The 25,674-nt window shown below is 37.7% G+C and overlaps 1 protein-coding gene across 1 annotated transcript; it reads right to left on the bottom strand.

Annotated features, from left to right (window-relative positions):
- Positions 1–1,285: 1,285 nt before the first annotated feature.
- Riok2 (RIO kinase 2) lies at positions 1,286–17,171 on the bottom strand. Its single transcript, XM_041680169.1, has 10 exons — positions 17,043–17,171; positions 15,199–15,337; positions 14,419–14,535; positions 12,768–12,943; positions 10,324–10,412; positions 9,066–9,257; positions 8,424–8,516; positions 6,915–7,439; positions 5,723–5,819; positions 1,286–1,543 (listed from the first exon to the last, which is right to left on the bottom strand). Exons 1-10 carry the CDS (start codon positions 17,106–17,108, stop codon positions 1,379–1,381), a joined length of 1,659 nt encoding a protein of 552 aa, XP_041536103.1. The 5' UTR covers positions 17,109–17,171; the 3' UTR covers positions 1,286–1,378.
- Between the last annotated feature and the right edge of the window lie 8,503 nt (positions 17,172–25,674).

The raw sequence follows: 25,674 nt of genomic DNA, 5'->3' as shown, positions 1-25,674 counted from the left end.
CTGATTTGAATTTGTTTGGTAGGTCACTTGAAATCTTAGACTATTAAGGGTAAGAACCATGTAAATCTGTCATCTAATTTTATCAAATAGAAATGAGCTTTTTATATAGTAGGTATTCAAGTCAAATCAGCCAATGGAGTAAAGCCAAGATGAGGTCATACACTTCTATTCCCAATTTGCTTTCAACACTTTGAATATTAAGAAAAGGTATTCCAAAACAAACATTCTGTGGTCTTATTAAGCTGTCTTCAACATTAGTTTATGTTATAAAAATACTTTTGGCAAAGTATAAAAACGGAGTACCTCAGCTTAAAGAAACAACTAAAGTTTAAAGCAGGACTATGTCAACACTTCCCAAAATTAGTATAACTTTCAAAGAAACTGTATCTGATATATTCCTATATCCAAATATTTAAATGAATTTAGATAATAATCTATTGCAAATAGCCAGAAGCATTAATTTCACTTAGGTAAAAGGGAATCTGATGTCTTTATCATGGAAAAACATCTGTTGTATTTCTTCTATTTATCACTCTAGGCATTCTGTTGGTCACTGTTGGCACATATTGCCATCTGGTGGTCATTTCTTGAAGAGGCTCTTCTATTACTGGTCTGTTCAGGGAAAGTTGAAGACCTACATGCATCTCTATCCTTTTGAATTAGATTATGCTTGAGGAATGAAACATGGTTTATATTTTCTTTCCTGTACTGAATACTTGTTAATGCTAAGGTGTGAACACATTCTGGAGTCATGCATGTAAGAAAATGAGAAAGAGCATTTCATTCTTCATTCCTTCTCATTCTCCCACCTCCATTAGCCACACTGCTCAAACCCGAGGAAAAGCTGAATTCTGGTAGGGCTATCTGAAGTCTCTTTCCCATGACTACACAGTTAATGAAAACAGCATTGAATAGACTGAAGGCTGATTATCCATTACTGACTTATCTCTACTACTGAAGTCTAAATTAACAGAAGGGGGTCAATTCACTCCAATGGCCAAATAATTGTATGTTGTCTCATATAATCCTAAAACTAACTCATCAGTGACTGACTGAAGGAGAAAGGAAGAGAAAACTACAGTTTGATTTAAGTTGCTCTATTATTACATGTAAAGTCAGAACCTGCATCTGTTTAAGGTAGAAATAAAAATGATACAGTTTGCAAATATTGCTAATGAAGTTAAATTTAAGAAATTATTTTAGATTTAAGAGTTATTTGAAAAACTTTAAAAAAATAATGCTTAGCAGAAATACTATTAATTAGTCTCTGGAAACCAACTTTATAGTTTAAGTAGAGTTTATTTCTATATATAGTGGCTTTGGCCACTGATCAAAGGTGGATAAATACAATTATATATATATATATGTCAGAAATATATTAGTCTCCCCAAAAGCTGGCTGCTTCCAAACTAGATTTAATATTCTGCATGTTTTCCCTGCGCTGCTTGGTAAACACATTGGCTTCTCCTTTCTGTAGCCGGCGTCGGGCAGCTGACTTCTGCTGCCTTGTCAGCTGACGTTTCACCTTCTGCTTCACCAGCTCCTGGAAAGATTTTATAGTTAGTATCACTAATAACCATTCGGATAAGAAGCAGAAACTCATTAAAGCAAAGATTTACATTGCTAGTATCTTTCCAGTTTACAATGTTGAAGATAAATTTTTACAGTAGATAAACAAGGAGAAGCTGTTGGAAAACTTAAATACAAATTATACAGCCAAAGGGGTCAGTGTAGCATAATAGTTTAAATTACAAATCACCAGAGTGCCACCTAGTGGTCAACATGAGCAGAGGGGAAACCAAGACGAAAACTATTCCTTCTTGGTAAAGGCAGACATGATTTTGTAATTAATGACCACTCACGCGTGCACGCACACACGCACTCACTCACTGGCAGTCTCATGTAGCCTGGTGCCAAGATTGGCCGTAATGGGAATGTAGTCAGATAACCCTGATCTAATCCTCCTGTATTCACCTACAGGTGTTAGCCACACCTGTGATGCTATGGACTGAAACAGGACTGAGGGCAGCAGTCATTCATGGGAAGTCTTCACAGGGTTTCCAGAGGTGCAGAACATCATCTCATACTTAATGACCAAAAATTCAAACCACTCATAGTTAAATGCCGTAAGTACAAATCACGACTGAAGATTTAAAGAAAAATTGAAGATTCAGTTCACAATGATCTTTTCTTTCTCAACAGCCCCAATTCAGAACAATGTACAAATTCTATAAGGTAATTTTGTGTGTGTGTGTGTAAAGAAACACCTGGATACAACATACAATAAATACTACGTGTTAGCAAGGCAATGGTGGTGCACACCTTTAATCCCAGCACTTGGAAGGGGGAGGCATGTGGGAGTTCCAGGACAGTTAGGGCTACACAGAGAAATCCTGCCTCAAAACAAACAAATGAACAGTATAGTTATTTTTGCAATTACATAAAAATGCATAAAAAACACCTTCTCTTTTTGTTGAAAAGTAAAAATATTTTCCTATTAGATACAGCCACATGTGTATCTATTCAAAGGACAGAATTTACAAATGACTAGTGGCTGTGTTAAGAGTTTATGTCTAGTTCTCAAAAGAACCTAGATTTGACTCCCAGCAATGTACAAGTCCAATAAATAGAACAATCAAAGAGGAAAGAGATTTTATGTTTATAATTTCAAGGAATTTAAGCCTTTTTGCCTTTGTACAAATCCCCAAATCATCACCAAGTTCACTGAGGTAACAAATAGTTTGTCATTGTAACAAAATAGAAGGAAAACAGTATGAGAAAAATTTCAAAAGAAGTTAGGTGTACAGCCTGTTATCCTAGCAGTAGAGAGGCAGAGACACGACAATCAAGAGAGAAAGAAAGGGTATGGACTAGACTAAATCTGGGGTGAGGGGAAACAGTGAGCAGCATATATTATATAAAAAAATTATTTTCTGATGGAGGAGGGTTATCTATCTGTTGCTTTCATTCGTTAATTAATAAAGAAAACTGCTTGGCCTGATAGGTCAGAACATAGGTAGGCAGGGAAGACAGAACAGAATGCTGGGAAGAAGGGAAGTGAGGCAGTCGCCATGATTCTCCTCTCCGAGATGGACATAGGCTAATCTTTCCCAGTAAGTCACCACCTCGTGGTGCTACACACATTAATAGAAATGGGTTAATCAAGATGTGAGAGTTAGCCAGTTAGAGGCTAGAGCTAATGGTCCAAGCAGTATTTAAATGAATACAATTTGTGTGTTGTTATTTCGGGTGTAAAGCTAGACGTGCTGCTGGGTGGGACGAAAAGCAGGCCTGCTTGCCTCATCACTACAATTTTCAATTAAAAAAAACCCAAAAAAACCAAAGAGTCTGAGGTCAGCCTGGTCTGCACAGAAATCTTTGTTCATGGAGTTAGGCTGAGGGTCTTACCCTTCCTTAGAACACAGGCTCATATATTACAATTCACAACATTCAAGACAAAAGACTTGAAGACTCTAAAACCACTGGCTACAAGAATCTGGGAAAGAGAAAAGGACCAGAGCAGCTTAATAATGTCTTAAATATGCATAGACAATTGTACCTGAGCCACAGAGAAGGCAATTACATTTCAAGAATTTTACCTTCATTGGTCTAGCAAATTCTAAAGGTTTCTGAAAGGCCCCAGAACTATAATATAAACTACTGTTAATACTTTTATTCTTTTGTGTGTGCATGCATGTACAGTATATATGTGTGTGTATACATACATACACATGTTGTACGAGCTGCAGGCCTGCTTTTCGTCCCGCCCGGCTCCCGCACGGCCATCTTTACACCAGAAATAACAACACACAAATTGTATTCATTTAAACACTGCTTGGCCCATTATATCTAGCCTCTTCTCGGCTAACTCTCGCACCTGGACTAGCCCATTTCTAATAATGTGTGTAGCACCCCTAGGTGCGCTTACTGGGAAGATTCTAGCCTACGTCCATCCTGGGTCGGAGCTTCATCGATGGCGTCTGAGCTCACTTCCTCTTCCTCCCAGCATTCTGTTCTGTTTACTCCTCCCACCTATGTTTTAACCTATGAGGGCCAAGCAGTTTATTTTTTAAACAATGACCTTCCTCCATCATACACACACACATACATCCTTGTTGTGTGTACATGTGCACAGGTATGTATGTGTACATGCTCATGTATGCTGCCTTACTCCATCACTCCCCACCTTATTTTCTGAGATAGGTCATCTCATGAACCCGGAGCTCACCAGCTTGACTAGCTGGCCAGGATTACAGATATAGCGGCTATGCCTGGCTTTTTATGTGGACACTGGGGATACAAACTCATGGAAGCCTCTTCCCAGCTTGAATTTTTACTTTATTCCTGATAGCTCTCATTTAATACTACAATATTTCATTCTATCCAAAACAAAACATTCTAACTCATTAATGACATATCTGAATTTTTAATAACTTTAGAAAAATGAAGTTATTTATCTTTTGAATTCATTTCTATGTAGCCATTTCATCTCATTTCTTCCCTTCTAAATGGTTTCCTTCATTGTTCACTGAGTAAATTATCTCTAAAAAACTAGCTTTACTATCAATTTTACATAAATAGAAGGAAAGAATCCAACACAATTATGACTTTAATATATGAAAAATTTGATATATTACTATTATTTCACTTTCTTAATGTTAGACAGAAAATCATTTTTAGAAAGTGCAATTAAACAGTACTCATCAAAAACACTGCCTAATCCCGAAATAAGGTGGGTGGGTTGTAAATTACACAGTAGTTGCCAAAGAATTGGGAAAGTAAGCAAACTCAACATAGTTTTACTTGAGTCTCAACAGGAGTAATGACTTGTAAACCCCTGCTCTTTCCAAATGTCAGGAATGAATGAATGAAATCCATAATCCTGACCACAGAGAGGGAGAAACAATTCCTCCACAGGCCACTGAAAGGGGTTTGCTTTGTGAGATGTAATAACCTTTAGACTGATTCCTTCTGGGTAAGTCAGAACAAAGGCTGGCTTACATGCCAGAAACCTTAGTTGGAGATAGAATATTTTGCTCATTGTCCTGTTTAGAAAATGTCCCTTTTGTAAACTGTTTGGATACTACTGCCAAATGTCAAAGGAACCAACAAAACTTTGATACCAAAGATATTTAAAATTACCTACTTCCCAGAATGTAAAAAAGTGAGGATAGAACTCCTTTAAATTTCAGCCATATTGCTGTGGCGTTACCATTCTGCAAAATATATAACTTTCTTTGTTAAAAAAAAAAACAAACAAAAAAACCCCAAAAAACAAGGAGGGAAGGAGAAATGGCTCAGCAGTTGAGTGCTGACTGCTCTTCCAGGGACCAGGGTTCAATTCCAAGTACCCACATGGCAGCTACAAACTGTCTTTAACTCCAGGATCTGACACCTTCGTACAGTCATCTGTTCTGATAAAACAGCAATGCAAACAAAAGTAGATGAATTACCACTAAAAAAAAAAACAAACCAGATGAATCACATGGAAAAATACAAAATCCCATCTGGATCTAAAATACTTATGTTGACCTATCCTTGGAAACTGCTTATTCCAGGTAAAAGTGAACCCTTGCCTCTCTCGCTCAACTGCGTGCTGTTAATTTTATAGCATTAACATATGAGATCCAAATATCTAAATGACCTGAGACTTTCACAGTACCTAAGTTCACTACTCTCCCACAGCACTGGCCCAAACAGCTGGTATACGTGTAAAACTTACTGGAGGAATTGTTGAACAGCTTAGGATACTGCCTGTAGATGTAACACTCAGGGTTCTTGTTCTATGCTGAGGAACACTCTTCATGCTATCTTCATCTCTAGAAAAACCAAAATTCAAAAAATACACAATTTATGTTAATTAAATTAAATTGTATATTTTGCAGTGAAGCTTATGATGAAATGCCTCAGAATTATATTTATGAAAGCATAAAGTGAAACTACTTTAACTCAGTCCACTGTATTTGAACGTTCATGAAATGCCTGACAAGTCACCATCAAACTTTCCCAAAGAGAATGTTTCAATAACTGAAATTTATCATTTTCCCACAATTCATTAGTGTTTTTCTCTAAATGATATAAATCTGTTTCTCGCACTCTGAGTCTCTTTCTTGCTACCTTCTGAACAAAAGCAGACATAGTTACAGACAGATATAATATTCCCATTCTTTCTCAGAGACAGGTGGCCTTATTTGTAGCCAAGGCTGATCCTCCTACCTCAGACCTCAAGTAGAAGTACAAGGGTATGTACCACCATGCCCAGCCATAGACAGAAGTACTCTGAAATTGCCCTATAAAGCATAATGAAAAGTATAATCATGGATACATTTATGCCTTTCAATGCGCAATATTTTAATATAAATAATGTATAAGAAAATATGAACTTCTGATAGCAAGTATTTTTCTAGAACATCTATTTTTCAAACTTACATTTATCTTTCTGTATGGTACACGCCACAGCATGTACGTGGAGGTCAGAGAACAATTTGCAGGAGTCAGTTCTCCCCTTCCACCATGTCGGTCCTGGGAATTGAACCTGGGTCATACTTGGCAGGAAGTGACTTTATCTTCTCAGCCACTGTCCTAGCCTAATACACACAATAAGTGTATTAAGAAAGCAGAACAACTTACCGTGTCTAGAAACAGTTCTATTTATTAAGAGAGCTGCATTAATTCTATGAAGTCATTGGTTTTAGTTAAAGACAGAAACCTGTGACATTAGTCAATAGACTATTTGGAATCAGATCAATTGAAGAGACAAATTTGTTTCAATATGAAAAAGCTTTCATTTTACACAGGATGGAACAGTACAATTATGTCATAGCATTTGGTCTTTTTCAAATATGATCCCTCATCAGAGTAAAAGAACATACTGATCTCAAGATTAAAGGCAAAAAGAAAACAAGAATCTCTACCTGAAAGGCCTGAACTCCTTGTTCAATGAAGACAAGGCAATCAGATCAGGGCACTCATCTTCACATTCTTCAGAGTCAGCAAGGCTTTTCCACTGACCTGTCTGGCCATCATGTCTGGTATCATTGTCAGTATGATTGCTCTCCTCAGAAAACCCAGTAACAGAACTGGGGGCAAGAATCTGACTTTTCATTTCTTCTAAAGCTTGATTTAATTCAGTCACTTCAAAACTGGAAACATCAGCACTCTGCTCTGATAAACTGTCTTCCTTTATTTGCTTGAGGTCTCCAGATGAGAAGCAACAGTCGCCACCTGATTCATCTACTGGGTTCAGTTCATTCTCCATTTCTGACGTACAAAGTTTGTGTTTTTCTAATACCTCTTCATCAGAGAACGAGAAGTCAGATTCCTCTTCTGTTTCAGTAATTTTATCATCTGGACCTACTGGATGTAGCAGTTCATCATCTGCTTGCATTTCTTTTGTGTAACCACTGGCGGAGACCTCAACGTCAAGAGAATCCTCCCTCCTAGGGAAAGAAGGTACCAGCAGCGAATAACAAAGAAGATCTCTAAGATGAACAGCACCACTCTAATAAATGATGAATCTTAACAACAAATCTCAAACCAGGAAATATCTTAAAAGTGTATAAAACCAATAGAGAAATATTAACTAAAAAATATACATAATTTGGAAAAAATCCCACAAGGATGGAGGCATGGCTCATCACTTTTCTAGTGGAAGGTGGTTTGGTTCCTAGCACCCACCCAGCTGCAGATCTCATGCTCTCTGGTCTCTGTTGGTACTTGCACTTATGTGCACATATTTGTTGGGTAGCCTGTTGTCAACTTACACCCTATGGAAAGAGGGAACCTCAATTGAGAAAATGTACCCACTACATTGGTATACAAGCAAGCTTGTGCATTTTCTCAATTCATGATTGAAGCGAGAGAGCCCAGCTCACTTAGAATAGTGTCTCCCCAAACTGGGTGGTCCTGGGAGGTTTAAGAAAGTAAACTGAGCAAGCCAATAAGCAATACTCCTCCAGGGCTTCTGCTTCAGTTTCTGTCTCAAGGTCCCTCTGACCTGGATTGCCCTGATGAAGGACTGTAACCTGTGAGTCAAATAAACTCTTTCCTCCCTAAGCTGCTTTTGATCATGGTATTTTATCACAAGTTAAAACCCTAATCAAGAAATGCATATAATTAAAAATAAAAAGTAAAATCTTAAAAAACAAAACACCATTTTCACTAAGATTTGTCACCTGATTTCTTATGAACATTTGATACAACATTCAAAATACAATAAAAAGAGTAGACTTCATAAGAAAATAAATTCAAATCCAAAAAGTTCAACTGTAGCATCTTAATGGACTGACGGCAAGTATTTTCAAATCTTCAAGTTTCATTCATGTACCATAGAGCAGTGAAACTCAACAGCAACTCCGTGTTGTGTGTCTAGACATAATTTCAGACTCTATCAAAGGAGTTCAATCATTATAGGCAGTACAAACCTGATGTCACTAAAGGCTGGGTAGAGTTCACTTTCATAGCCAAAACGTTTCATGAAGAACTCTCTAATGCATTTAACATCTCTGTCAAAATACCTGTAAAAGTAAACATTTGTTTTTAATGCTATCTTTTCTATCTACTGTCTATTTATCTACTTCTGTACAGGACATATAACCTTTCCGTGTTTCTAACTCTGTAGACCAGGGTGGCCTTGAATTCACAAGAGATCGCCTGCCTCTGCCTCTCAAGTGCTGGGATTAAATAACGCACCACCACCACCTAGCTTCTCTGATTTCTTAAAGTCCTGTTTGAATAAATTGGCTCCATGGCTAAGAAAGCTTGATTTGAATGTTAAGTAAAATTCTTCTGTTTTCTTCATTGTAGTTTATATATTAGAGCTTGAACACACAAGATAAGCATAATGAAAAGGTCTAAAATTGAATGTAAATATATTTTTTTCTACCTTAAAATACTGAGTAGTAAAGATTCTCTTATGGGGAAAATTCTAGTGTAGTCAGATATAAAAAACCAAAATTCCATCATTGAAACAATTTACCAATCTAAATAGAAAACTGGAAAATTATGAGTAAAAATGTTCTATGATACACAAAACATACACAACTAGAACCAGTTTTAGCACATACCATTCAGCATTTGGATGGGAAGTGGAAACCATCTGTGGAAAGTCAATCATGGTGATGTGGTCATCTTTATCCAATATGAGATTGAATTCATTGAAATCTCCATGAATCAGCCCATGATTTCCCAGTTTGACTATTAGGTCCATAGCTTCATCATAAACTGATGAAGGGTCTTCAACATGATGTATCTGACACCTAAAAGTAAGGAAATTATAAATAGATTATTTGTACATGTTCATGATTTTAATGAGTATAAAAATGCATTTCACTTCCCAACCTTCCCAGCTTCCTCCTCCTTCTCATCAGATCCGTGTCTCAACCACTGAAAGACCACCCAATGCCACGGTCCTGTCTGTCTGCCACTCCTTTCTCACATCTTCCTTACAGTTCAACTCTTTTTAAATAGGACTCATCCGACCTTCAACAGATTTCCTTCCACCTCATGAAAAAAAAAACAAAAAACAGTTCAAGACAATTTCTTCTATGCTTTTTTTTAGTCATTTCCATTTCTAGTCAGCTGACTTCTTTCCTTGAAATACTTTCTTCACTTAACTGTCAGACAGCATGTCTTTCAGATTTTAGTCCTTATTATCATTAATTTCTCACTTATTCCACATTCAGATTCAATCCCAAAATAACTCATGTTGCTACCTGTAGAATCTGAGCATTTTTCATTTTCTTTATGACTATTATTAAAGATATTATCATTGCCTGGACTGCTATACGTTTCCTAACTTTATTCCCTGACTATTTCTTGGATCTGACTGTTCACATTTCCCTTCCTCCTGCCCACCCCACCTTAGTCACTCTGATTTGTTTTCTCTCCAACCACGGCTATGAACACACAAGGACCAAAGCCCTTCCTTTACCTGGAATATTGCCTTAGCTAGTTTCCTAAGATTCCACCCCGTGAATGACACTTTCCTATCTTATATTAAATAGGAATTTCCTACCTCCAGTCTTCACTGATCTTTATCAATAGAGTTTATTAACACACTAGATATACTATGTATTTCCTTGTTCAGTTTGAGGGCAGGAACTTTTTTTGTTCACTGCTGAACTTGAAAGTATTGGTATATAACATAAATACTGAACAAACTAATTCACAAATAGCAGAGATGATGAACTGAATAAAACTGAGTTTTCAACATATTTTTTGCCTAACTCTTACATTCCAAAAGCTTAGTAAGTTTTACTTAAAAAACATGAACCTTAAATTCATTTATTAGAACCCATGTTTTCAAGCTTAATGAATACTTACAGAGGATAGCCATCAATAAGTTCCATGATCACTGCATGGCGATTATAATCAATTGGTTTGGGAACTGGAAATTTCCTCTCATACAATGCCTAAAATGTAAAAATACAAAAGCTAATAAAATCTGTTTTCTAAAAGAAAAGAAGAATGCATTTTTATACAACAAGGCTTCCCAAAATTTTAGTCAACCTAAGGGTATTTAATGCAGTTTACTTACTGCAAGAATTAGTCATACATAAAAATAAATTTAAATTTCTTTGAATTAACTTTCCCTCTTAAATTGTACAATTACTATATATTCTTTACTGTGATTACCGAAAAAAAAAAGCTATAAAGTCCCTTAGAGCATTTCCTTTCTGCTTTTAAAGTCCCTATCACTTGTTGATGTGTGCTCACACTTTTGCAATAGAAACAAATTTTGATTTTTCTGGCATAAGAAGTCATTCTGAAGGTTAGGCATTTTAGTCTGTAATCACTGATATAGCTCTCCAGAATACATGATGTGATACAGTAAGCAACAAGTATACACAGATGCTACCTTAGACCATTCAGACCTTTCCTCTCTGATCTCTGGAATGCCAGTATTTCTACTATTCCACTAGTGTTCCATCTCCTACCACCATACTTTACCTATGGACCAGTATCAGACCAGATGCTTGTGCAAATACATAATTTTAAAAGTATCTACAGTGATGTAAGTATTTTATTTCATTTTGAACAACTTTTGTATTTTTGTTGCCCAGATTTCAAAGTTCTTTTTAACTGTCTAGTACAAATTCTTCTAGCCAGTACAAAAGTCTAGCCAGGACAGTCACTTCGGAACCACCTATACAGGGCTCCCATCCACTCATATCCTGGCCTGGACTTGATCTTCCGCAAAGTCCTTTCCATAAAGTCACATCCAGCTTTACGAATCCACTCAATTCCCAGTCACTTCTCAGTATCTTTCTCTTCACGTTTACTTTAAAATATAAACTTTTCTTTGTGTCTGTTATTTTCCCAACTTTAAATCAGTCTACACTAACTATTGAGTCCTTTACCCTGTATTACCACAGTACTTAAATTTAAAAGCTTTCTATTCAGCCACTACTTTCTGTGGATAGGAACTGAAATAATTCCCAGAAATTTTTGTTTACTTTATTTTTAAAGAGTTGTACATCAATACAGACCAGTTTTAACAAGTCTCGGCAGCATGAGAATATATTATAACCTAGGTTATATAAACATTTGTCTAGAACAGCAGTTCCCAACCTGTGGATCGTGACCCATTTGGGGGCTGAAGGACCCGTTCACAGAAAGCCAACTAAGACCACTGGAAACACAAATATTTATATTACTATTTATAACAGTAGCAAGATTACACTTATGAAGTAGAAACAAAAATAATTTTTTGGTTGGGGGTCACCACCGCATGAGGAACTGTATTAAAAGGTGGCTGAGAACCACTGGTCTGGAGCTTAGGTTACAGTGCAGCTCTCAAGTCACAGCTTTATCTTAGTCTTTTCCTTTTGGGAAAACATTAATGCATTTAAGAACATCTATGTGCAACCCGGTTCTCTTTCTGTACTTTCAATCTGAATATACTTAAAAAGCATCCATCACTGTTTGGAGGAAATGTCTAATGATTTCGGCCAAGATGCTTCCTTATAGTATAAGAGAGAAAAAAGGTAATCACAGGATCAGAATTGCTTATTTATACTGCCTTAAGAATTCTCCTACCACTATTAACAAATAAAGGATCAGATTATATAAACTATTCTAAGAAATAGGGCTTACAAGCAGCAGCTGCTTTCACACTACAGTAATTCAAAGCAACTAAAAAGATCTCTTTTTTTTTGTTGTTGTTGTTGTTGTATGTGGAAATCAAACTAAAACCTGGGCCATCTGGCCCAGAGGGTAAAGGCATTATATAATAGACCTGCCTTCCATCCCAGAGACTCATGATGGAAGGAAATAAGTGAATCCTACAAGTTATACACACATACATATTAAAATGTAAAATCTAAACTAAAAACAATGAATAAATTCTAACAAATCATACCAGACAGAATAACTTTTCTATTAAACTTGGTTGTTGATAATATTTAAGTATTAAAGATATTTTTAAAAATCTATGTGGCATTTATTTTTAAAGGTAACAGATACCATTTTATTATACAAATATGTAAATTAATATTTTTCTCATTATGTTAAAGAAAAAACTAGTCAACTTATCTGAAACAAAATTTCCAGACACTGCTTTCAATAAAAAACACATTTATATAGTCACACACATAAACTGGAATAACAACAAAATACCTTCATTAAGGAAGCCGTAAGAGGAGGAAGCCACCAGGAAAAGAACAAAATCAACAGGGTTCAAGTGGACTTAGGGACTGAGTGGGGAGTCATTAAGGTCTTTGTAATGGTTGATTATAATGAGGTTAACCTTTTTCACTAAAAAATACCTTCATATAGGCAAATTCCTTCATGGCAGAGAGACGGGATAAATAAAGCCAAGAAACATTATGCCTGTGCTTATGGTAATCACGCTTGTTTTTCAGATTTCTAAAGGAGGTTCTTCCTAGTCTGTGAAGCTTCAGTGCAAACTGCTGCCCTTCTTCATTTGCAACAATGTAAATATCTAGAGCAAAAATTGTAAAAGCATTGTTAGGACACTGTAACTGCAGTGGCTTAAACAGTTTATCTGTCTTCATTGTATCTGCTATCTTTCCTAATATTTCTTGTGTAAAACATAGCAGAGATGTACTTAGCCAAAGGGTACTACTGCTTTCAAAGATGCTCAGTACTTACCTTTATCATTGTGTCAGAACAATCATTCAGTTCAATGAGAGAGCATTTCTGTGAAACTCACTGTGCTAGGGAGCCAACACAGGCCTTGCATACAGAGGCCAGTGCTCTATCCTATGATTACATTCTCAGTCCAAGAAAAGGGATTTAACATCTTCTCTTCCAACACGTTCAATTCAACTGCTTTTATGACCAGTAAGTTAGAATTTAATTCTGCAAGTAAACTGTGATCTTCTTACTAAGTAATTTATCAACTATCAAAGTAAGTTATTTGTAATGCTGACATTTAGAATATTCAAAGTACATTAAGAAATTTTAATAATTTATATTAAAAATAAGCTACCATACCTTATTGACAGAATGTAAACCATTACACATTTCTGAAACTTGGTAATAACAAAATTTATACACTTTCTACCCTGTTATGGACTGAATTGTGTTCCTCAAAATTCCCCCACTGAAGCACTAAACTTTAATGTATCTACCTAAAGAAAGGAACTTCCATTACTACTCATAACTAAGAATAAATGAAACTCAAATCACTACTGCTCAGAAACTGGGATTAAAGGCGTGTGCCACCACCAACCAGCCTAGAATTACTTCTTAATGCTACACCACAACTTAAAGATATAAATACAGAAGGCACACTAATCATAGAGAATCTCATAGGGAACTTTTTTAGTAGGTTTCTTAATAATTATTGATTTCCAAGTTTAATTTTGCTTACCCATAAATTAGATAGAAAGAACTGCAAAGAACAAAACGGTATACAGGAGGCTATAGTTCAAAGACTCATCTTCTGTCTTTATTCTTGTCCCTCACCTCTCACAGAGGAAGGAAATGAATATACAATGGTATTTTAAATTCTTTGGTTCTGCGTTGCTGGGACAAAATGATGTACCTGTGGCACTGATACTTACTATCTTCCATTACTTTCTTTTGAAACGCACTTTTAATTATTACAAATGCATATTTTATCGGATATAAGATAAGAGCAAATACAATATTTACCAAAGATGTAAGCTATTAAAAGAATATTAAGGCCTGAAGTGTAGCTGAGTGGCAAAACATGTGCTAGCATGTATGAACCCTGGCAATTCTTGGTATTACTAAAATGATAGTAATAAATTTATGAAGGTAATTATACCCTACTAAATTACTGTTAACAAATACAACAAACTGGCTTAACGATCAACTTTCTGACTTACTGTTAACTTTGACTATGTAACAAAATGAAAGAATGTTTTCTCAAAGTAAAATAAAAACTTAAGCAAAGACAATGCTTTCAACAATACTATTAGTACATACCTGACTCTTTGCCAACACCCATTTGGTTTCCAACAGACTCGACTACCTGTCTAGAAGACAGTGTTTTCAAAGCTAGGTAATCATAACCAGCATTTGTCAACCGATAGCCCTGGACAGCTGGAAAAAAATTAGTTAAGAACGTCATTTAGTTGTACTGCAGCAACAAGATACATCAACTCAAGTCAAACATTAAAGATCAAAGTCTTAGCAAGAGAAAGATAAATTACCCAAACTTGTAAATTCCCAATTTCTTCTCTACTACAGAACTACTTAAAGTGTGATTCATGTATGGACATCAGTTTAAGGGTCTGCGGAAAGATATGCACATAAACACAAAGGTATTTAAGTTCAGGATATTTTATATTGACCTGACCATGAATTTATGCCTATTTTTGTATATAACCAGTATCCTCTTTTTCCAATAACTCCTTTCTCTTATATTTATAAAAGATCTCTGACAGGTTTTTAAACCTTCAACCCTCATCACAGAAGGCTTGAGAAGAAATGCTCCAGAGACCTGCGAGTGGATGAATTTTCCAAAGGTGATGGTAACTGTATGACTGTCCTCTTTGCTCTGTAGTGTACTCTTGCTACTTTATCTGCCCTCTTTGATTTGAGTGGACTCTGTGATTGTTTTTGACCAATTCAATATGGCAGAAGAACATGTGAGTTCGTGGTTGTCTAATCAAGCAACCTGTACTTCATGTCCTTTGAAGGTTGGCTCTACAGAAAGCCAATTAGCTGAAAACTGACAAAAAAAAAGTAGCATAAAATACTTACTTTTAGTACGTTCCCAAGCTATAAGTTTATGCTTTACTAATTCTCTCAAAACTTTATTACAGCCACCATGTTTTAGACTGGCTATAGAAGCAATCAAACTGCAGGGAACAATTTCATGGTTCTTCATGCCCATTTCAACCTGAAATTAAAGGAATCATTATGATGCCATAAGCAACACAAAGCCTTGCCTACTAAAACCTTGCTAAGATATTAGTCTCTTGAAACCTTCCCAGCTAAGGAGATCTCTAGCCTCAGATGTATAGCCTAACAGGAACAGATAGTGAGAAATGTGCTGTTAAGCAAAATGTAAGCTAAATGTATTAATAGGCATTACCATGGTTACACTGTCACTAGATAGAATGATCTTAGGGGACTGTTGGCCAAACAAAAAGGTTAAGGCACTATATGACTATAATTCTACAATACAGTTATTTTTGTCTCCACCTAAATTCCTTCTTGATAAATACAGTTAATCACTGATGTCTCTTAACTTCAAGAGTAAAAATTGTTAATTCTTGAAAAACACATGGCTGATAATAAAATACTTAACATCTAAACACCTGTCTTAAAAGCCACAGATATTCCAGATATTAAGCATAATTGAGATCATTGAGAGAGCAAGGAAGACAACACTGGCAGCATCCAATCTGAACCTGGAATGTTACGTCCAATACTAGGTAATTCCTTGGGGACCTTAGAAATTATGGAGGAACAATTTGTTCCTCTGAAGTCTCACCATAACTAAGCATTTAAGACTTTTTAACTCATTTTTAAAGTTCTGTTTCTGCTTCTCCAATCTTTTAATACACTTCTTGACAACTTTATTTTTTGTCAGACATTGGGAAATAAGTGAATGTACTGAGAAGAGATGAAAAGTCATTACTTTAAAATACCATTTAAAGAATAAGTCTAAGTTAATTAAGGCAGCTATCGGAGAAAGTGCATGCCAAACTTATTATGGATCTTGCATTTGATAGATTAATTTTTAAATGCTACCTTGACTACAAAGGCTTAAAACAATATATGAACCAGACAACTCACATTACATATCCTATTATGTAACATGGTCCTTCTCCTTACCAAAAGACAGTGACTCCTAAATAAAGACTGACTTATAATCTTAGATGTATGTCCTGATCTCTGTGCAATGAGATTAAAACTACACAATCAAATTTTGTCATTTTCCCAATTAAAACATTCACTGGCTTCCATATGTAATGTTCACTAGGCCTGAAAGGGCAAGTCTACATGATTTGGTTCTCACGTTTTCCATGTACATCTTCAACTATTAGACACAGTCACACTGGCCTTTCCTTTGTTTGAAGATTTTTTCCTTCTCTGGGTTTTTGCTCTTATTTCAACTCTCTCCAAGGACACTTCTCCTGTAGGTAATAGAACCCTCATTTGGGGTTGGCGACAGGACCGCTTGTCTGTTTTGCATTCTATTGAAGACCCTAAATTGTTACCAAAACCGGACAAGTGTGTTTTTCTGAGTGGAGACATTACGTGACTGAGACTATTACTGGGAACCTACCAGGCCTCCCTCAAAGACTCTCTGCCTACTTTGGAGGCCAAGGACCACTGAAGTTTCCCGGGCAGCAGAGACGCGAGAGCCTCTGAAGCAAAACGAGGAGCGGTAAGGAAGGCTTTGCAGTCTTTAGGAAAAGAAACCTTTTCCCACAAAAGCTTAGTTAAAGTCAGACCTTGGACCCCTTTAACCAGATCGCAGACTCGGCCACAACCCACAGACCAGAGCCCTCACGCTCAGATTCCATCCAGCGACTTTAGAGGGGCAGGAAGAGGACGCCGCCGGGATGGATAGGCGAGAAAGGTGTGCTTCTTACCGCGGTCAGAACCCTGAAGTCATCGCGGCTCATGTACCTCAGCTTGGCTACATTCACCTTCCCCATGCTTGCCGAGCTCCCGGACCGACGAGCACCACGAACACGCTAAGCAGCTGGGTAATCTCGCGGGCTTTCCGCGGGCTGCGGACCCGCGCAGGCGCTCTGTATCTGTGGTTCCTGTTAGTAGGTAAGAACTCGTGCTTAACTGGTATTGAAAAATGCTCTATTTTCTGGACTTAGAACAAAAAATCACGTAATAGAGATTATTCAGTATTTTTATGTTTTTTTTTAAAAAACGCGAGCCTAACCTGGCGGGTTGCAACTGTTTCTCATAATATGCCACGTTACTTTTCAGAGCTGCCAGGACCTGAACCGGAAATGGGGCTCCACTTCCGGAAGCAACAGCGCTCAGGTTAGGGGAGGGGCAGATTTTGTCACTTTGGGTCACGCCTGCTTTTAGAGCAGTCACTGCAGGAAAGTCAGGGAGGGAAATGGCCAAGCCGAGGCTCCAGGCCAGCAAAGCCCCTGGAAGGAAGGCGACAAGGCGCCGCCGTTGGCCGCCCGCCGAGGACGACGCCGGCCTCAGCTGCCCCCGCTGGCCAGGGACGCGGGTCTCAGCACTGGTTACCGAAGCTGTTGTCCGTACTTCTCGGTGCCAGCTTCTAATGGAAGCTCGCGCTTTGCTGTTTCTGGGGGTCCGGGAGCAATGGAAAGACTTTATGGGAGACTTGCAGCTCCTCGCTGTGCGCTATGCCTACCTGTCACCGTGGGGCTGTACCCAAGACAAAGGTGTTTATACCGTACCTTCTTCACGACCGCAGCTGCTTAACCGTGTGGCTGTTCAGTATTTGTGTTTCTGACTTCACGAATTTTATTTTAAGCCTGTCAGCAGCAGATCTTTTGGTCTGCTCATAGGTTAAGCTTGGGTTCTACATACTATCGTCTAGGGTTATGATCTGCTTTATCTCCAGTCATTGGTGTGTAATTGGTTTTTCTTTGGGGGGGGTATTATATACCAACTTGACGTTAAGTATTAAGATTTATATACTTTCAAGTTCTTCCCATAACCCTTAAGAACCAACGTATTGCTTTCGTCCTTTTCAAGAGTGGTGCTAGTATGTTGCCCCATCCAGAACGCTAGCTCTTTCCTGGATCAGATGCTAGATCTTAGAGGAAGGCTATGGTGTCCGATGTCTTTACAGCTAAAGTAGTCATGGAATCGAAACAGAAGAACAATCCTCTGGCATCTCTATGCCCCTACCTTTGCGGTCTTTGTACTTGAACACAGGACTCTAATTGGGCTTAACTAATTAAGCCTTAACTAAATACACTTAATGGATTTTTCTTTCTGTGGTAACACTAGAAAATGTAAAAATGCCTGGTGTTGGCAGCGCACGCCTTTAATCCCAGCAATTGGGAGGCAGAGGCAGGAGGATCTCTGTGAGTTTGAGACCAGCCTGGTCTACAGAGCGAGTTCCAGACAGCCAGTGTAAAAACAAAAAGTTTGAAGAAGCTACATTGGCTGTCAGTCTTTCTCTCTCTTTTCAGCATTGCTTCAGAAAGCCACCACCAATTCAGTGGGTTTGGATCCAAGTTCTGGAGTAGCAGGGGGAATCAGACCAGATTTCTCAACTTTTCAGTATTGTTTATTTTTATTTGTAAATTTCCTTTTTTAAAAAATTTTTTGTGTATACAGTATTCTGCCTGCATGTATGCCTGCAGGCCAGAAAAGGGCACCAGGTCTCATTACAGATGGTTGTGAGCCACCATATGATTGCTGGGAATTGAACTTGGTACCTTTGGAAGAGCAGGCTGAGCCATTTCTCCAGCCCTGTATTGTTTATTTTTAAGTAAAATTATCTCAGTAATAATGGTATTTATGAGTAAGGGGTTCAAGTTTAGTCTTCCTCTCATCATATTGACTTAAACCAGTGGTTCTCAACCTTTCTAATGCTATGACCCTTTAATACAGTTCCTCATCATGTGGTGACTCCCAAGCTTCAAAATATTTTTGTTGCTTCTATATAACTGCAATTTTGCTACTATTATAAATTGTAATGTAAATATTGTTTTGAAGATACGGGTTTATCAAAGGGGTCATGACCCACGTGTTGGGAACCACTGACTTAAAAGTGCAGAATGATTTTTGCTCATTCACCATTTATCAAATATGGGTACCAAATTTTTTGCTAGGCCTTGGGGGAATGCAATCATAATCCTTAAAACTTAAGTTTATGGGGAAGGAACTGAGCAAAATTGCTAGATGTGACAGAAAAGCCAAGGACTCAGGATGCTGAATTTCCTTTTCCCAGACTTCTCCACTACAGTCAAGCACACACATACACACTTGCTTCTCATAAAGTGAGGTTCTGGAGTGTCTAAAGTTCCTGGAACTCAATCTGTAGTCCAGGCTGGCCTCAGACTCAGAGATCTACCTGTCTCTGTCTTCCAATGGGACTAAAAGCATACACCACCACTGCCTGGCAAATTCTAACTTTTTTAGTCTGAAGTTCAGTGTATTTAACAATAAACATTATCCTTTTGAATCAGTTTGTAATTTTGTTCAGTTTTTTTTTTGTGTGTACAAGTTCCTTTGCTCAGTCGGGCGGTGGTGGCACACGCCTTTAATCCCAGCACTCGGGAGGCAGAGGCAGGCGGATCTCTGTGAGTTCGAGGCCAGCCTGGTCTAGAAGAGCTAGTTCCAGGACAGGAACCAAAAGCTACGGAGAAACCCTGTCTAGAAAATCCAAAAAAATACAAAAAGCAAGTTCCTTTGCTCACCACTTCTTCCTGTCATCTGTAATGTTCTTTACAACTTTTTCCCCAGTCATAATATAAGTCTTATTTATGATTCGTAAAGTTCTATTGACCACATGAAACATTTATTATTTCTATTTATATTCATTTCCTAGATATGATGTAATAAATAACTATATTTGTGACTCAAAGCAGTAGAAATTGATTTTCCCTTAGTTATGAAAGCCAGAAACAAAATAATTTTTCACTGGGCCAAAATCTAAGTGTTGGTATTAAGTGAAAAATAAACTAGTCTCAGACAAATACCACATATTTTCTCATATATGTAGAGCCTTGATTTAAAATAGTATATGTGTGTGTGTTAATATGTGTTTATGGTTATATGTTGGTCATAAAACTAGAAGGGACTCAGGAGGAGGAAGAAGAGCTAAAGGGGAGTGGAGAATGAGATAGTGCTGGGGTATTTGTAAGAAGAAAGCAGAAGATAGGGCTGACTATGTGAATAAGAATCTACTTTAGCTCACAAGGAGTTCTGAAGAAAGTGGACTTCATATAAAATGTAATATTAAACGTTCAGTAATAAATGGTTAGATAAAATTTAAGTGAGATTCAAGAAAATGGAACAGTGACATAAATTGTCAGTTAACATAAAACAATCATAAATATGTAGTTACTTATTCAGTTGTATTGACTGGTTACAACCTTGTTATAGAGAATTATGTATGAAAAAACACTTAGAGGGGTGATGGTGATGCACGTTAGCACTTGGGAGGGAGGCAGAACCTGGTCTACAGATGGCCAGGGCTATACATAGAAAACCTGTCTTGAGAAACCAAAAAATAAATAAATAAATAAATAAATAAATAAAAGAAAAAGAAAACAAAAATTAAATTGGTCCAAAAATACTCTTAAGTTTCAGATTGCTAAAATGGGTTCTAGTTATATTTAGTAAAAGGCAAACCTCCAAACACTACAATTTCCTCCACAAGCAAGTTTAGAAATACCTCAAAATACCTGCTGGAATTCCTGTAATGATCTACTCTGTCCCTTTAATTGACAAGCCATGTCCACTTCCTCCCCCATCTGTTGAGGCAAGCTGATCTTCAGCTTCCAGCCTGAGCCCATTCCTTTTCCATCTCCCTCTTGAAGAGGCAGCTTCTGTCTCTCCCTTCTTCCCACTTATCCCCTTCCCTCTTCTGTTTCTCCCTCCCTCCCTCCCTCTCTCTCTCTCTCTCTCTCTCTCTCTCTCTCTCTCTCCCTGCTCTTCTCTTTTTCTTTCCTTCCTCTCCAACTTCACTCTGCATGGCATGCCTATCAATGTCTCTGTCTCTCGCCTGCCACGTGGCTCCTCGCCTGGGACCAGCTGCCTTCGGAGACCTGTGGCGTGGTCTCCTGGCATGCCCATACATCTGTCTCTTCTTGTGGGACTGATTGCCCCATGGAGGTCTCTCACCCACCACGCAGCTCCCTGCCTGGGACTCGTGGCCGGCTGCAGCCACTGGAGAATTGGGCTGACCCTGCCTGGGACTGGCTGCTCTTGAGCCCACAGCCCACTGCCTGCTGCCACTTTGGGGACCTGCGACTTGGTCTCATGGTCCACTGCCCACTGCAGCCACTTGGGGATCTGTAGCATTTTACTTAATCCGTTACAACTCCAACATATTCTAGAAAGTTTAGGCATGAGGATGCGCCATGCTAGTTTTGGGAAGCCCTTGTTCCTGAGACAGGTTTGTATGGGCTTCCTTTTTTGAATATGACTGACTGCCCCTTTTCAAGCAGGTTTTCAATGAATACAACTATTGGTTTCCTTCAAATGTTCAGCTTTTAAAAGCTGCTGTTGACAGTCAAAGGACACGTGCAAATGTTGGAATCAGCTTTTTAAAACAGTGAGGGGGTTTCCTCAGTCACTAATACCCTGATCTCCAAACTCATTTCTGAATTTGGGGCATCCTTGCTAAGAATTGAAGGTTGCCATTAATTGATGTGTATTTGTTACTATTAGTTCCTGTTAAGATGATTTGCTTTACAAATATAGCATATGCTTGTATGAAGTAAAAGCTTTCACAATAGAGTTCATCCAAAAATAGCTTGTTGTTGGCCATTCTTAGACTTATTATTATTATTATTATTATTTTTAGTATTTTGAGACAGGGTTTCTCTGTAGCTTTGGAGCCTATCCTGGCACTAGCTTTTGTAGACCAGGCTGGCCTCGAACTCACAGAGATCCGCCTGCCTCTGCCTCCCAAGTGCTGGGATTAAAGGCATGCGCCACCACCGCCCGGCTATTTTTCATTATTTCTAAAAAAATATTAGTGTTGGTACATTCTGTACCTGTTGTCAAAGTCACTGAAACATCAGATTGCAGTGAGTCTTTCTCCATCCCAACTGCCAGCTCCAAAATAATGACACAGAGACTCATTATTAGTTATGAAAACTTGGCCTTAGCTTAGGCTTGCTTTTAACCAGCTCTTAAAACAAATTAACCCCTTTATAGTAATTTACATTCTGCTTCTCCTGCTTCTTTCATGTCTCCTGGAGTATCTCATGCCTAGATTCATCTCCTCTTCCTTTCTCTCCTTGAAAATTCTGCCTCCACTTCCTGACTAGCTATTGGCTGCTCACCTTCTTATTACACCAATCACAGCAAATATACTTTCACACAGTATATAAATATCCTACAACTGATTATTCAGTTTGAATATGTTGAACATGTCTTGGGCTTTACTCTTACAGCTCCTGCTTTGGCCAATTTTCTACCTTGTGATTCATAATTTCTTTTTAGTTTTCAAAGGAATTTTTATACTGTTTTTCACATTTCAAGACAAATTTACATTCCTAAAACAGAAAAATGGATACAGAAGATATGATGGAATATTACTCCTCCATAAAGATGAATGAAACCATATTATTTAGATGAAAATGGGTGGAGTTAGAGATCATCACTTTAACAAAATAAGGCAGATTCAGAAAGACAAACATAACCTGTGCTGAACCTGGATTTTAAAAAGACATAGAAGTAGTGGAGTGAGCTACTGAACTACAGTTATACCATCTCTTGAAAATATTCCTAAGAAAACTTTAAGCGCTAAATTTATCTTTGCTGTGGGACAATGATCTTGTACCCCGTAAAGATTTATCAGTTGTATTGCTTTAATAAAACACTGATTTCCCAAGCTGTGGCTCTGGTTTTACCTCCCGATCCAAATGACTGATAACAGCATACCCTGAAATTGATAATTTGGAGGCCTGGGTCTCCTCTTTGTCACTACTGCCTAGAGCAAAACAGATCTAACTGTAGTGCCTGGTGAATATGCTAATCAGATCAGGAGCTAATCAGATCAACTTCCCCCTGAATGTTTTCAGAGGTTGCCTGGTTGGTTGCCTGGTATCCTCTATGCATGCTGGGAGAAAAGAAGCAGTGCACTGATTTAAAATACAGTCCGTGCCCTATTCATAATTTTACCGAAAATAAACCATTTAGCTCTTCTATCTACCACCTAGAAATGAAGCATAGTGCATTAACCTTCCCCTCTAGGATCCCCTGATGATTTAATTCCTGTCTTAACTAACTTTGGTCATTAAGGAGTTCACCAGACATACACTAACCACTTCCATATTTGAGCTGACAGCCACGGATCGATCGATCTCTCTCTCTCTCTCTCTCTCTCTCTCTCTCTCTCTCTCTCTGTGAAAACTCTTATCTGATTTTTAAGGGGCAAAAGAATTCTGGCCCTGGAACCTGCTAGGGCTGAGTACTTGCTGGTTTTAAGGGTATATATTGCTGGGAACATTTGTAATGGGATGGAATTGAAAAGAAGAATAAAGATACATGGGTAGACAGAGCCTGGACCCTGTTGTGAGTAAATTTCTTAAACCCCAGATTCTGAGACCCAGACTTTTACCCCCCTCTCTTATTGTGGAGACCGTTAATTGAACCCTGGGAGGAAACCTTAGAAGCTGGACTTTTAGGGTTCCTGTTATGTGCTTCTTTTTCTCTCGGATGCCTCCTCCTATTCGTCTTCTCTGCCTGCCAGCTAGCCTGTCCTTTCTTTTGCCTCGTTGTTGCCCATTTAGCACTTTATTAGACCATCAGGTGTTTTAGACAGGTAAAGAATCACAGCTTCACAGGTTAAACAAATGCAGAATAAACAAAATCAATACATCTTTGCACCATTAAACAAATGTTCCACAGCATAAACAAAAGTAACATACCTTAAAATCGTATTTTACAATACATATCACAATTGTGATGTGTGTGCTTTTTTTTTTTTTTAATTTTTGCCATTAAAAACTCAGACCAACTGGATATCAGGGGTGCTTCTTGCAAATCTGCTTTCGAAAGTCCTACTGGTAGTTAATAAAGACTCCATTATACCTATTCAGGCCTCTCGGTAGTTTTTCCCCTTTGGGTATCCCATCACAGTAGAACTGTTACTATTTGAGGGAGAAGACAGAAGGGAGGAGAGACAAGAGAGGGTAATAGGCATTGAATATAATTAAAGCACATAAAATGCATGTGTGAAAATTTCAAAGTTAAAGCCACTATTTTGTGCAATGAATATATGCTAATAAAAACAAAAGTGCATTCATAGCATGACATTTTATGTTAAACCTTTTTATTATTCACTTTCTAGCTTGAACTAACTCATGATTAGTTAATTATCCCAAATACTGATTATTTTCTTTTTTCAATAACAGCTACTGATTATGAACTCGACACACAATCCCTGAACCAGTGACTATCTTTTCCAGTCTTATTGTGTATTTAAGTTTTTATTAAGGAGCATGCCAGTATAAATTATAAAAACAGCATGAGTCTTGCATTTAAAAAATTGGGCTTATGTTTTCCTGTGTCTTATTCTAATCTGTAGGCGGAACCAGCTTGGGACATGCAGTGACTAGACTGAGCTACGTCTGAGAAAGGTGAGGTAGGACTTTAATTCCTAGGTAACTCATGGAGAAGGCTTCCTTCTCATTCTGCCTTACCTGCTTACTCTGAATATCACACGAAAGAGAAAGGCACTCTATTTGTGCGACTGTGGGATCTTTGATTACTTGAAGATAATCATACTCCACTAATACAGATGGGATTTTTAAATTTAATGTATTTTCTATTGAAAATAATCTTTATGTAATATATTCTGATTGCAGTTTTCCCTCCTTCAACTACCCAAATCCTCTTCACTGACCCAAGGCCACACCCTTTCTTTCTCTTTCATTAGAAAAAAAAAACAGCTGGGCATGATGACGCACACATTTAATACCAGCACTCAGGAGGGCAGAGGCAGGTGGATCTCTTGAGTTTAAGAACACCCTGCTCTACAGAGCTAGTTCCAGAACAGCCAGAACTATACTGAGATACCTTGCCTTGAAAAACCAAATTAAAAAAATAAAGAAGGAAAAGAAAACAAACAAGCATCTAAAGCAAACAAGTAACTAGGACAAAACAAACAAAAAATAGGAAAAAAAGGAACCAAAGAAAAAGCATAAGAAACACACACACACACACACACACACATTTGTACACATAGAAATCCCATAAAAAAGAAATTGGAGACCATAATATATAAGCAAAAGAACTGTAAGGTTAAAAAAAGACCTATCCAAAGCATCGTGAAACGAAAAACCTCCAAAAATACTCTTGAGTTCGTTTGGTGTTGGCCATCTACTGCTGGAAAGAGGTTATAAAGGTATTGTTTTTGCTATTTCTTTTTCAGTCCTTTCGTTATTTGTATATAGGAAGCCAGCTGATTTTTGAATCTCATTTTTGTGTCATGCTCTTTTGCTGAAAGTGTTTATCAGCTATAGAAGTTTTCTAGTGTTGGGGTCACTTCTGTATAAAATCATTCCATCCACAAATAAAGATACTTTGACT

Source organism: Microtus oregoni, unplaced genomic scaffold (genome assembly GCF_018167655.1).
Source record: "Microtus oregoni isolate MIOR12 unplaced genomic scaffold, Mior012 000033F_ref0000390, whole genome shotgun sequence".
NCBI classification, from domain to species: Eukaryota; Metazoa; Chordata; class Mammalia; order Rodentia; family Cricetidae; genus Microtus; species Microtus oregoni.
This window is presented reverse-complemented; position numbering and strand designations above follow the sequence as displayed.